Below are 13,539 nucleotides of genomic sequence, written 5' to 3'. Positions count from 1 at the left end.
GACCCCTCCTCTGAGATGGCACCTTCGTGTCATCAAGGGCTTGATGACAAGCATCACAAACAAAGAGATCATTGCTCCTGGTGGTGGTCAGAGAGTCTTTGGCAAAGGGAGCTTTGGCCATCGGATGTGAGTGCCAGGTATAAAAATTTACCTTAAGTGTTTGAGACCCTTAACAGAGGGTAGACATGATGCTTGTCCCAATCATGGGTCATTTGTGTTTATCATATGAAGGGTCTACCCAAGATGCTATCATATGCATTACGAAAGTTTATGACCACAAATGAGAGGTGGAATGTCATGTCACAGACCTTTACCTTGAGGTCATGCACTAGTCTCAAGGGTTTTGTAGATGTCCCATCCGTAATCTTGATCACCAATGTGGTGGGATCAAGGTTGGCCCAAATTTTCCCAGCATGTTCGTGTGAGAATGCTTACACCAGCACCTCCATCTAGGATGCCTTTGCCCACATGTCCACCATTATAGAAAAAGGGCAAGGTAGTGTTGTTTTCATCACCCTAAAAGTAGTGGCCCAGCATGTTCGTGTGAGGATGCTTACACCAGCACCTCCATCTAGGATGCCTTTGCCCACATGTCCACCATTATAGGAAATGGGCAAGGTAGTGTTGGTTTCATCACCCTAAAAGTAGTGGCCCAACACATTTACACGAATTGTGGGTGTGCCTTTATGTTTTGGGTTGTGGTGATGTAGAAAGTCTGGATGATGGGGCTGAGATTCTGAGTTAGCTCCCTCCTCCACACCAAAAACACCAACCCCTTGCAAAAGGGAAACACACATGAGAAGAAGGGCCAACTCCTAACTTGAGAATACCTCGCCCCTACTATCGAAGCCAAAGTACCACCCATCTATACACCTGCACCCCATGTGGTACAAAACAATCCAAAAGTCCAATAGAGTTGAGTTCCTCTTTCTGGTTCTAGGTACAACAGCAAAGGTTACCCATCACCCTAAAGAAGAAGGCGGCATTAATAGTGGCTTCTGAGATCCTCGCAAGGGTCTCTATAATGAAATCCAGTCATCTGGTGGCAGTGAGTTGAAAATCAGAGAGCGGCTCAGACTGCCTCTATAGCCAAGGGTCATGCCCAACACCTTAGAAAAACACTAGAGGCCCTGCCAAACACTTGTACCAACACATGGTCAAAAACTTCTTTCCACCACTATAGGCGCAATGCTGAGTAGTTTTAACCAAAGCATAATCCATGCAGTTGAGCTAAAATTGTATCGAATGGAAAAGAACCTCAAAGACACAAACATTCACCAGAAAACACTAGCAAAAACTTATTCTAAGCCAATATATTTCTCATATATCAACTCACTCATAGGAAAGAAAACAGTACCATGAGATCCAATAGCAGTTCAGTGCCCTCTATCATGTGTAAGCCATTTTACCAGAAAAGTGATTCATGCTGCTCAAAATGCTGGAAACTCCAGCATATCACTTTCCTCACAAGACTTCAAAGGTTTCCAATTAGATTGGCCTATGTATAGCCATGTAATTGCATCTTCAGAGGCCACGATGGTCAAGCCTTGTCCATACTTTCCCCAGCCTTCCTCTAGAACTCCATCCCCACCTTCCTTATCCTCTATGATTCCCTTTGTGGTGGTGGCAACTGTGCATGCATAGGCACATAGCATGCAACTTCTATTTGTGATGCATCAAAAATGGCCAGCTTCTCTCTTGCCCACATGTCGTCCCATGCAGTTGACTTCAAACTTTCTATATCCCATTTCCTCTAAGCTATAAAGCCTTCATAATTAAAATTTTGATCCTAAGCTAAAACTCTTTTTTCCACAGCCATTTTCTTCCACATTTGAGCTAGCCCATAAGATTGTTTCACATGGAATCACTTGGCCAGTCCTGTACACAACTCCATAACAATTTTGTGTCAAGCTAGCACGCCATTCATGTGCCTTTGAAGTGAACTGAAGTGAACTAAAGGAAAGGAAGCAGAGTAATTTTATCACTTCCTAGCTATCATACATAAACACAACAAGAACTTATGCTATAGATATTTACAGAATGTCAAAATGCAAGCTACATGACTCACATATGAACATAGGTTGGGCATTTACCCATCCCTAATATATATATATATATATATATATATATATATATGAGTTTTTTGATTTTATTTTTTGAGCCTGTAATAATTTTGCCCACTCCCCAGCCTACTAGAGCATTTATACTCAACAATAGAGAAGTTGGCCGAGTGCTGGATAAAAGTCTTCTTCCTTTTCTTGTGTTGACATCCAATCTTCTTTAGTTCCAAGCATATCTTCTTCAACCACTGTAATTAGCCAAGCGAGGTATTTCTTCAAATGGTAACCATTAACCTTGGTTTTATGCCAAACTCCATCTAAATATGCTAATTGATAAGTGTAATTAGCCAAGCAAGGTATTTCTTCAAATGGTAACCATTAACCTTGGTTTTATGCCAAACTCCATCTAAATATGCTAATTGATAAGTGTCATTGGGAAAACACTCAATCACCTTAACATCCCTTCCCATTTTATTTTGAATTTGAAATGTGTGTCCAATCTGCTATTGTATCAAAGCACTAAGTCTCTTGTTTTGATGTCTTTACCCCTGATACCTTGATTGACCTTTTCTTGCCTTTTCCTTTGTACATGATCATAATACTCCAAAGCTATGACCCAAGCAAATTGCAACTTTCTGCAAATACAATAATCTTTCTTGCAATGCATCGGTCCCTTCTTATGTCAACTTTATCACCATCCTCAAAGATGATAATTCTACCTCAAAGGGTAGACAAACTTCCTTTCAATATAATAAGTTAAAAGGAGAGAACCCTGTACTTGTCTTCACTGCAATTCTATATACCCAAAGATCACAAGGAAATTCCTAGTCCCAAGTCTTCCCATATGTTTGAGTCATTTTGGTGAGGATTTGGACAAGTTCTCCATTGAACCTCTCGTTCAAGCCATCACATTATGGATAATAAGGAGTTTCATAGCTATGTTTGATCTTGAACTTTTCACACAAATACTTCACAATCTCACCTTGAAAACGTAGCCCCCTATCTGAAAGAATCTCCAAAGGCATTCCAAATTTGCAACATATATCTTCATAAATGAACTTAGCCACATCCTTACTGGTTATGTGTTTAACCTCTTTGGCCTCTATGTAGTGTGAGAGGTAGTCCCCACAACGCGATAAGAACGTAGCATTTCCCTCTTCTTGTGAGAGGTAAAGGCTCAACAGCATCAACGCCCCATTTTTTAAAGACAACAAAAGCTAAGATAGTACCTCTTGCTTCAGCCTTAATGACCTTCTTCCCCATAGATTGACACAAGAGATAAGATTTTCACCAATGATGCACATCCTTTTAAATATCCGGCTAAACATAGCCTTTCTACATAATTTTATGCAACGTTATTTTTTACAGCAAAGTTCCCTCTGTATGCGCCTTCATGATTCTTCTCTAAGATTTGATAAATTTATTCCTTCCATGGTATTCTTCTTAGGATCAGATTTGCACCCTTCATAAACAACAAATCTTGCAAAATCTTATACTTACTGGCTTTTCTTACAAAAGCATTCCTTCTAGATTTATTCCAATTCCTTTGGAATAACACCTGTTTGCAAGAACTCTTTTTCCTTGGACATAGTTTCTCTACCTAAATATAATGGCGTGTTAGTCTAATTACAAAGGTTTCAGTAATCATGTCTTGTGCTACACCATGCGCTTCTTGTTGGAGTCCCTAGCAATGTGCCTTATACTCTAGGCTTCAAAATTTTTAAGTAAAGCTCGTACCTCTAAGAGCATAATCTCTTTAATTTAGTATTCCTGCTTCGCCAGACACCAAGCACTTGCTTTACCACCAAGAATGCATCCCCTTGAATTCAAAGTCTTTGAATACCCAACCGAAGACACATTCTTAGTCCTGCTTAAAGAGTCTTATACTCCTCTTCATTATTTCTTTGTACATCCAATTTGAGCCCTTGTTTCTTCATTAGGGCTCCTTGTTGTGAGTCATATATAACGACCCCTCTCGATGCAGCATTATGACTCTTCTTATAAGAACCATCAAAGAACAACTAATGAGCATTAATGATTTTTGATTCTTCTACTTTGGGTCCCTTTACTGCTTCTTCCTTTATTAGCAAAGGACTCTCCTTGTAAGTAAGAAAATCTGCTACTACTGTAGCTCATCTGCTTTCTTCCACAAGGAAAGAAAATTGGAACTCTTGAAGCTCCACCACCCACTTCATTAAATATTTTGACAGATGCACTCCATTTATCAACTGAGAAAGTAAGGTAAAATTGGTGAGAAATACAAAGGGTGTAGGTAAGAGATAATGCATAAAATGTATGCATGCATAAATCACACTGACCATCAGTCAGCTTCTAAGTATTTTGTTTCTGGAATCGTTTGCACAATAGATAGGCCTCATGTAATGCGAGTTTCTTCCCTCACAGCAACATAGCACCAATGACATCCTAACCCACCGAAGGGTTTACATAGAAAGGGGTTGTTGCAAGATCAGGCTGTCCAGTTTTGTCTAGTTTATGCTAGACTGGGACAATTCTTGGAGAGCAAATTTGGGGAGGTAAGATACTTCAAATGAGATCAAGCAACTAATAGAAAGTACACATGCACTTAAATTTACTCAATATAACTTAAATTAATATAAATTAGTCTAATTAATCAAAATTAAATAAAAATATGATAAAATTATAAAAATTTGATCTTTCCATACTTATAGTGATCCAATGTTTTTTTCCAAGATGCACCATTATAGGTACACTAGTCCTTATAGATTTTAGATAATTTACATCAAAAATGTAATTTTACTAAATTAGATTATTAATATTTACGAATTTTTTTTAGAAAAGAGATCATTAAAAATCCAACCTTTGGATTTGTAATTTTTACTAACCACCACATTCTAACAATGTCTCACTATCTGCCACTCTTTTGATCTACAAGATTGAGCATTTTAAGTGGTAGTAGTTATTGTGGGTACAAAAAATGGCATATATTATAACACTTTAAAGACCTTGAAATATTTAAATAAAATAGACAAATAGCTTAAAATTTTCTCAAAAAATCAAGTTAAGCTCTACATTATGTGAACATCTAAGGTACAAAGTGGGAATCACATATGAGTTTATATGTAAAAGATATTAGCATTTTATGAAAACAGTCCAAATTTTGGACAGCATGTATACATTGACTTTGTACCTAAGGAAATGAGGACTTTTGCGTATCTAATGCTTAATAAGATTTCAAAACTATATTCCCAACTTTGAATGTGATGTTCCAACAAAAGAACTTGAAAGGAAATTCCTTCATTTTCTAGGAGAGATTAGCCACTAAAGGTAAACAAATGCTTGTTTTTTTATTGTTTACAAGGTGCCTGAGTGGACAAAACTGGGCACCCTGATCCTGCAACCACTAGTTTGTTCAAAATTGGGTGCATCAAAGAGGGCAAGGATCCCAATACCTCTTTTATTATATGAAAAGTTTCTTCACACTCTTCGGTCCAATCCAAAGGATCAACTCTTGTTTCTTTCTCCAAGGGATACAATAGTTGCGAAACCAAAGAGATAAAACGAGACATATTTTTTACCTTTTGGATGAAAGTAGCTAGTTGTTTGGTATCTTTGGGAGATGGCAGCAACACCAAAGCTCTAACCTTGTTAGGATCCACGTCAATCCCATTTTATGATACAATGTGGCCCAACAAACTTGCCTAGAGATACACTTCGAGCACCTCTATTTTTTGACTATCGTAGATATTAGACATAGGCGGTTCTCAAGGGAGTGTATTATGGCACTCTGTAGTCAAGATGAGCGGATGACAGAGAACATCTATGACATGATCTCTATAGACCTCTATGACATGATCTTAGAGTCCATCAAAACGTGAATAGAACTTGCAGAAAATTTGTTCCCCATTGGTTGAGTGTAATGTCGCTAGGAGTGTCTTTGTTTTCATTCTTAGTTGACTCGCCTTAGGTAATATTATGAGGTCTAGCATGTTTGGTTATACATTTGGTTTGTAGTGGAAACGTAAGAACTATATGAAGTTTCGACATTTTTTAAGATTTAATTGGCCCCCGCTTTCGTCATACTTTTTGAAAGCTAGTGCAAGCTTACTGCAAAATGATCAACCCTATTGCTATGAATACATAAATCATCTATGGAATCCTCTAGAAACTTCCCCAAGAATGATGCTAAAACTTGGTTCACTAGCCTTTGATAATGTGTTGGAGCATTTGAAAGATCAAAGGGAATATATTATAACAAAAGCATTCCTATGGAGTTATAAAAGTTGTTTTCTTTTGATCCTCTTGAGCTATTCGGATTTGGAAATAACCTGAAAAGCCATCGCATACACTATACAGTTCATAACCAATAGCATTCAAGATTTCATCAATAAAGGGAAAAGGATAGGGATATTTCTTTGTAATCACGTTCAAGGGCTTGAAGTCAACACAAACCCTCCATCTCCCTCCATCTCTTCTCCTTCTTAGGTATCACCACCACCGTGCTGACCCACATAATTGTATCTACCAGGTAGATAAAGCCTGCTCAAAGCAATTTCTCCATCTCTTCTTTCAAACCATGCATCTACATTTCTCCTAACCTTTGCAACTTTTGCCGTACTGGCTTGGATCCGTGCTTCAAGACAATTCACAAGTCTTCTCCTTTGAAACCACGTATCTCCTGGTATGATGTAATGAATAAGTTTGGGAATTGTCCCAACATTTGTAAATACTAATCTCTTTCATTTTGAGTCAAGTCCTTGCACAACATCCCTTCCAACAATGATTTCTTTTCCATTGGCTCCACCTTTGGTTGCATTAAGTCTTCAATCTATTCATAAGTCCCATACATAGCCTCTTATTCATGGAGGGGTACTAGACATATGGCTTAAATTCTTTCGATGATTGTGCCAGGATAAAGGAGACTTCCCCTTCATCAGTCACTTCATTGTCGGTGCTTGAGTCATCATCAGATTATGACTCATCCTCACTACCTTCCTCCATCTCTTGCTTTGTTTATTCTTTGTCATTCTCCATATCCCATGGTTTTCTACTTACCATGTCAAACTGCTTCTTTTCTCTTTTTTTATTGTGAAGAGTGATACATCCCCTCCTTTAGTCCTGAATATAGCTCCCATATCTCTGAGCCATGACTGGCCTAAGATAAGCGAAAAACTCCCAACCTACAGACATAACGTGATAATTGGCCAAAGCCTTAAAGACTTAACCTCAAAAACCTCTACCTACATGTTCTCAATCATGCCTAAGAACCACACTTTTTGACGGTTAGCCATTCGAATCTTGAACCTGGATCTTCTTGCATTTGTCAAACCTCATTGTTCTATAAAGGACTGGGTTATTACATAAACTTGAGCACCTCCATCAATGTAGACTTCTCCCATGTGTTTTTCTTGATGCCAAGCATCCACTATAGGACATATATTTGGTACTATTATTCAACTACAAGTACTATTACCTCCCCTCTCTTTGGCTCTTTTGGTGGATTGACAAGAGACTTCCATTGCCTCCTTAACTTGGGGGCTATCCCAAGCAACTATTAGCCTTTTGCTCTGCTATGTTGGCATGTAGACTATAACTTTGCTGGCCAACCCCTAGTGGGAAATCTGAGACTTGAATCTTTCTTCGAGGCTTCCTTGATTTATTTAGTTTGACATCATCACCTTCTTTTTGCTAGGTATAGCTCCATTAGTTTCCTCCCTTTTTTTTCGAAGTGGCATCAAAGTAGCCCCTTTGGATGACTCTACTTCGATTAAGTTCACGACCTTAGCCTTCCCAACCACTAGGTCCATCACCACCTTTGATCTCACTACAAGACAATGCTGCCATACTCGTGTTTCATACACGCGATAAATTACGAACGCGTGTATGGTCGCGCTTGTATTTGAATAGAATCGGGCGCGTGTATTTTAGCATTTAAGTTTGCGTGTATATTTGCATTTATCAACGCGTGTATAAACGCGTTTATATACACGCAGTAATACACGCATCTATACACGATAATATTCACGGGGTAATACTCGCTATTATACACGGATAAATACACGCTGCTATACACGGATTAATACACGCATGGCAGAGAAAAACTGAAGAAAAACTCAATTCCTTTACAAAATTAAAAACTATTTTCCTTAAACCATCTCATAGTACATTACAGTATACATCATTACACAATCCCACTACATGCATTTACAACAATGAAATATATTCAAAAATAAATCATGCATATGAGATGATAGAAATGTCATCAATTTAGAACATACAGTGACGGATTGGTTAGGGTTCGATCTCATCTTCAATAAGATCCATCCTTGCCAAACGATCAACATCAATATCCATTTGATCAATTGGTAAGGCTATGATTAAATTTATTCCACTATCGATATTCTGTACTCCATTGATAATGGTATCGATGTCCTGATCATCCTCATCAACATCACCATCATCCTCAATGGTAGGGTCATTCTCATGATCATGAGAAATGGCATGCTCATCCTCATTATCATGATCATCTCTTATTTCTTGATCATCGATCACAACATCTTCAATGGCATGTTCGACGTCATCTTCATTGCGGCTTGTTACATCCTCCATATGCTCCATATCAGTGAATGTATTATACATCACTTTGGAACGTGGTGCAATAGGGATGACGTACCACCATTTGATGTCATGCACCATTGGTAGATAGATAACCTACTCAAATACACACAGTACAGTAATTAATTAGCATATCAAAAGTCAAGGGGTACGCGAGCTTAGATATATATGTACATGAAACACATTAGTAAAAAAATGCATACCTGCTCACATTGTTGTGGCAATACAAGCCTATCTTTCTTTGTTTGCCAGAACTTTGTAGAGTCAATAGTTACATATCCACTTGCATGGCGTTTTATCGTTGCATCAGGCCCTTTTTCCACCACGTTCATTTGCCATTTGACATCCAAAACATACACAAAGAAGCGACGAAAGTCAAGCCTAAATATGTCTTGGATTATGCCACAATAATCATCCATTTTTCCATTAGCTCCCTCAAAGCTACTAATGACACCGCAATCTTGTGTATTTCTCTTTTCATAAATTCTTTGTGTTCGAAAATGCTTGCCTTCACACCATATAGCATTGAACATAGTGCACTGGACCAAAATAGAAGCAATATTTGTGTAAGCAATGTGAATAAATATTAAAAGCAAATCACTTACAACTAATGCAAAACATTAGTTCTATGTACCTTTGACGGGTGGTTGCAAGATTAGGGTGCCCAGTTTTGTCCACTTAGGCACCCTGTAAACAGCAAAAAAACAGGCATTTGTTTACCTTTAGTGGCTAATCTCTCCTAGTAAATGAAGGAATTTCGTTTCAAGTTCTTTTGTTGGAACATCATATTCAAAGTTAAAAATATAGTTGCATAATTTGATTAAGCATTAGATAGACAAAAGTCCTCATATTCTTAGGTACAAAGTCAATGTATACACCCTGTCCCAAATTTGAACTGATTCCATAAAATGCTAATATCTTTTACATATAAACTCATATGAGATTCCCACTTTGTACCTTAGATCTTCACATAATATGGAGCTTAACTTGATTTTTTGAGAAAATTTTAAGATATTTGTCTATTTTCTTTAAATATTTCAAGGTCTTTAAAGTGTTATAATATACGCCACTTTTTGTACCCACAATAGCTACCACTTAAAATCCTCAATCTTGTAGATCAAAAGAGTGGGTAGATACTAAGAAATTAGTAGAATGTGGTGGTTAGTAAAAATTACAAATCTAATGGCTGGATTTTTAATGATCTCTTTTTTAAAATTCTTCCAGACTATCAGAGAGCTTGCAAATATTAATAATCTAATTAGTAAAATTACATTTTTGATGTGAATCATCTAAAATGTATAGGGACTAGTGTACTTGTAATGGTGCATCTATGGAAAAATAAATTGGATCACTCTGAGTATGGAAAGATCATTTTTTTATCATTTCATTATATTTTTGATTAATTTTGATTAATTAGACTAATTTATATTAATTTAAGTTATATTGGGTTAATTTAAGGACAAGCGTATTTTCTATTATTTGCTTGATCTCATTTTAAGTACCTTGCCCCCCAAAATTTGCTCTCCAAGCATTGTCCTAGTCCAGTATAAACTGGATAAAACTGGACACCCTGATCTTGCAACAACTCTGACATTCATCCTCGTGCATACTCCCATTCTTCCGCCGTGATATGCAGCCCCTCGTCGCTCTCTGCTCTCTCCATTTCCTCATGCAACCAATCAACATGGATATCATTCGGAAGTGTTGCTAGATGCTTAGGGTACGCCTTCCGAGAGCCATGTTGCCTCCGAAAGAGAGCTCTTTCTACTTGCCTTTTTGTCTTTGCATCCTCATATCTTGTAACCCATCTGCTCATCACATCACTATTAAGGATATAAGTGAAATTGAGATCATCAATCAATGTTCTGTCAATTACTTTACTCTGTCCTTTTCCTTGAGACACAATAGAGGTCATCCTCAAGTCCTCTTCATTGCTCCATAGTCGTGGCAAAGAGCTGTCCACCTGACCAAGAAATTCTGAAATATATACAAGAGACTCTTGTATCAACCAACCCTCGACCATGCTTCCTTCAGGTCTTGCACTTTGCCTCACATAGTCTTTTAAGGTCTTCATGAAGCGCTCTAGGAAGAACATCCAACGTGCATGCACAGTACCACATAAAGCAATTTCGTCCACTAAATGCACAATGAGATGTAGTTGACTTGTGAGAATGGTTCGCGGAAAAGTCTCCTCTACCAAACAAACCACCTCCACTGCCATAACACGCGCATCATCCAATGTGGAAGAATGCAATCATTGACGCATGCATGTATTTTATCATAATCCAGTCCTCCAAGAGATGTCACATAGCGCCTCGCTATGTCTCTTGAGGTGGGTAGTCTATTTTCCTTTGGAAGCATGTTTGATAATAGCCTGCATCCAATATCATCAATTATAATTAGTCTTAAATCCTAAACCTTAAATCACTAATTCAAATTTGTAAGTTAGAATGCTTACTTCAACAATGCGTCAAGACTTACATTGCTCCATCCATAAACTGTTTGTATATTAAGTAGTTCAAGTGAAGCACGTAAAACTGAGAATGTGCACCCTTCAAACACCGGTGTCGATGAAGCCTTATAAAGATGCTCTTGTTCCATATCATCGTCGTCCATACCTTTGGGATCATCCTTAAAAAGCTTCCGCACCATATCATCAAGCACCTCCTCTTCCACAACTTCGTGGGGTGCAGGGCTATTGTCGTCCCTTTCCCACTCATCTCTGACAATAGATCCCGAAGCTCCAGCATCATCTCGTCGATGCTTTACGTGCTCTCGTCGCGCGTAGGGCACCATGTTAGGGTGTGGTACTGCATCCTGCTTCAATTTATCAAATTATATGTTACAACTCTATTAATTTAATTTGGATACCATGAGTCATTTGAATACCATCAATTTACATCTACTCACCTCTAAACCTGTTTGATTCCATTCTCCATATATGGAGATGTGATTCAAGGTAATTCGACGTGCTCGTACAATGCATCCTTGACATCGATTACACATACATTTGATCCGTTGTCCCAACCACACATCGCGATTACGATGACGCATTGTCTCATCTTCCCCAGAACTGCTTGAAGAGGTTGATGACATCCTGTGTACAAATCAGAAAACACAAAATCATTATATGCTTTTAATGAAAGCACAAAAAATCGCGTGTATTAACGCGGCTATTTCCTAAAAATTGCGTGTATTAACGCGGCTACTTCCTAAAAATCGCGTGTATTCACGCGGCTAATTTCTGCAAAACGCGTGTATAAACGCAGCTAAAATAACATACACGCGAATATACACGCATTTATAAACGCGAATATAAACGCGGCGGTATGTTTAAACTAAAAATAGCCCGCCTTCCCCAAATATAGATTTTGAACTAAGAAATCGACTGTGCATGCGTTTTCGCTTGTTTTCGCCTCTTCCAACAGCAAGGAGGGAGCAGAGAAAGGAGCACACACACGGGAGAAGGAGGGAGCAGAGAAGGAGCAGAGAAGACTCACTTTTTCAGAGGTGAGTCACTTTGTCCTGTGCCTTGTCTCTTTTGTCAAATTTGTTTACTTTGCTCTTTGCTCTTTGGGTTTGTCCTTTTGCACACGATTGGGTTACTGCATCCTGACAGGGGCGACAATGGCTGGTCCTTTTATAAGGACATTCTGTCTTTGTCAGGGGGTCAGTCTTTTCGAGAAAATTTTTTCGCAGGTCGCGTGTACGAACGCGTGTAGAAGCGCGTTCGTACACGTGTGTACGAACGCGTGTAGAAGCGCGTGTAATCTGTTTGCAGAGTATGTTCACGCGGATATACACGCGTTTCTGGACGGGTGTATACACGCGTTTTTTGACGGGTGTATACACGCGTTTCTGCAGACAGAAAACTGCGACGTTTCAGATTTCATGATTTGCAGGCAACTGACTTGAATGATGATATTTGTGTGAGTCAAGAGACAGCCCATGATGTACATGAAGATGTTTGTTGCAGGTTCTTTATGGATATTCCAGGTTCTTCATCCGATCCATTTGCGTACAGCAATTGGCTGATGGAGATGCTAAATCACTTTGGGCGCCAACCTGGTCCGGTTGAGCTTACAGAGTATATGTATGCCCATCCCCCTCCTTCCCTGCCTGGTGTCTATACCCCTACCGCGAGTATCCAAGGCACTCCAGTGCCGTCTATTCCTCCGAGTCCGACGAGATGGCATGCAGCTTCTCCTCTTCCACGTCCACCGAGGAGACATACCTCGTCCCAGACACACTCACGTACACCCTCACAGCCACCATCACGTGCTCCCTCAAAGCCACTGTCACGTCAGGGCTCACAGCCACCGTCACGTAGACAATCCCCCCCAGTCGTGACTCCACCCGCAGCAGTAGGAAGAGTGGGAGTGGAGGATGCGGCGGGTGCTTTGGTGGGGGAGGTGGGGGAAGTGGGGGAGGTAGTAGGGCACGCGGTGAGAGAGGAGATAGAGAGAGAAGAGTTAGAGGAGATAGTTCGGAAGAGGAGGAGATGAGAGAGATAGAGAGAGTAGTCTGCTATGATGTGACGGATAGGGGCGGGATAGTGATGGATGCGAGGGGGAGGGAGGTAATGGAGTACATGCGTGGGGTAGTATCAAACTCATATAGAAATTATTTATTAAATTTAAAGATCAAAATAGCCGATTAGTTGGGGAGGTGATAGAGGCTGTACATAGTCGGTACCCCAATCCCCCACATGCTACATTCTCGGATGTATGGGGAAGGACGCGAATAAGGGAGATCTTAAGTAATAAAAGATCTCACCTTAAAAAACTCGCGTACGATGACCGGCTAAATGTAGCTGCGGGTGGCTATCCTGCCGAGAAACCTGCCACCACTGCGCACAAACGCGAGTGGAAGGAGGCAAAGAAAC

General features: G+C 39.4%; 1 protein-coding gene across 1 annotated transcript; it reads right to left on the bottom strand.

Annotated features, from left to right (window-relative positions):
• Positions 1-8,325: 8,325 nt before the first annotated feature.
• LOC147630910 (uncharacterized) lies at positions 8,326-9,137 on the bottom strand. The gene is made up of 2 exons (XM_086808977.1): positions 8,858-9,137; positions 8,326-8,750 (listed from the first exon to the last, which is right to left on the bottom strand). Exons 1-2 carry the CDS (start codon positions 9,071-9,073, stop codon positions 8,331-8,333), a joined length of 636 nt encoding a protein of 211 aa, XP_086665103.1. The 5' UTR covers positions 9,074-9,137; the 3' UTR covers positions 8,326-8,330.
• Positions 9,138-13,539: the final 4,402 nt, after the last annotated feature.

This window comes from Cibotium barometz, chromosome 15, assembly GCF_041138505.1.
Source record: "Cibotium barometz isolate CiBa-2024 chromosome 15, ASM4113850v1, whole genome shotgun sequence".
Taxonomy (NCBI): Eukaryota; Viridiplantae; Streptophyta; class Polypodiopsida; order Cyatheales; family Cibotiaceae; genus Cibotium; species Cibotium barometz.
Note: the sequence above shows the minus strand (reverse complement) of the source record. Positions and strands in the feature narration are given on the sequence as shown.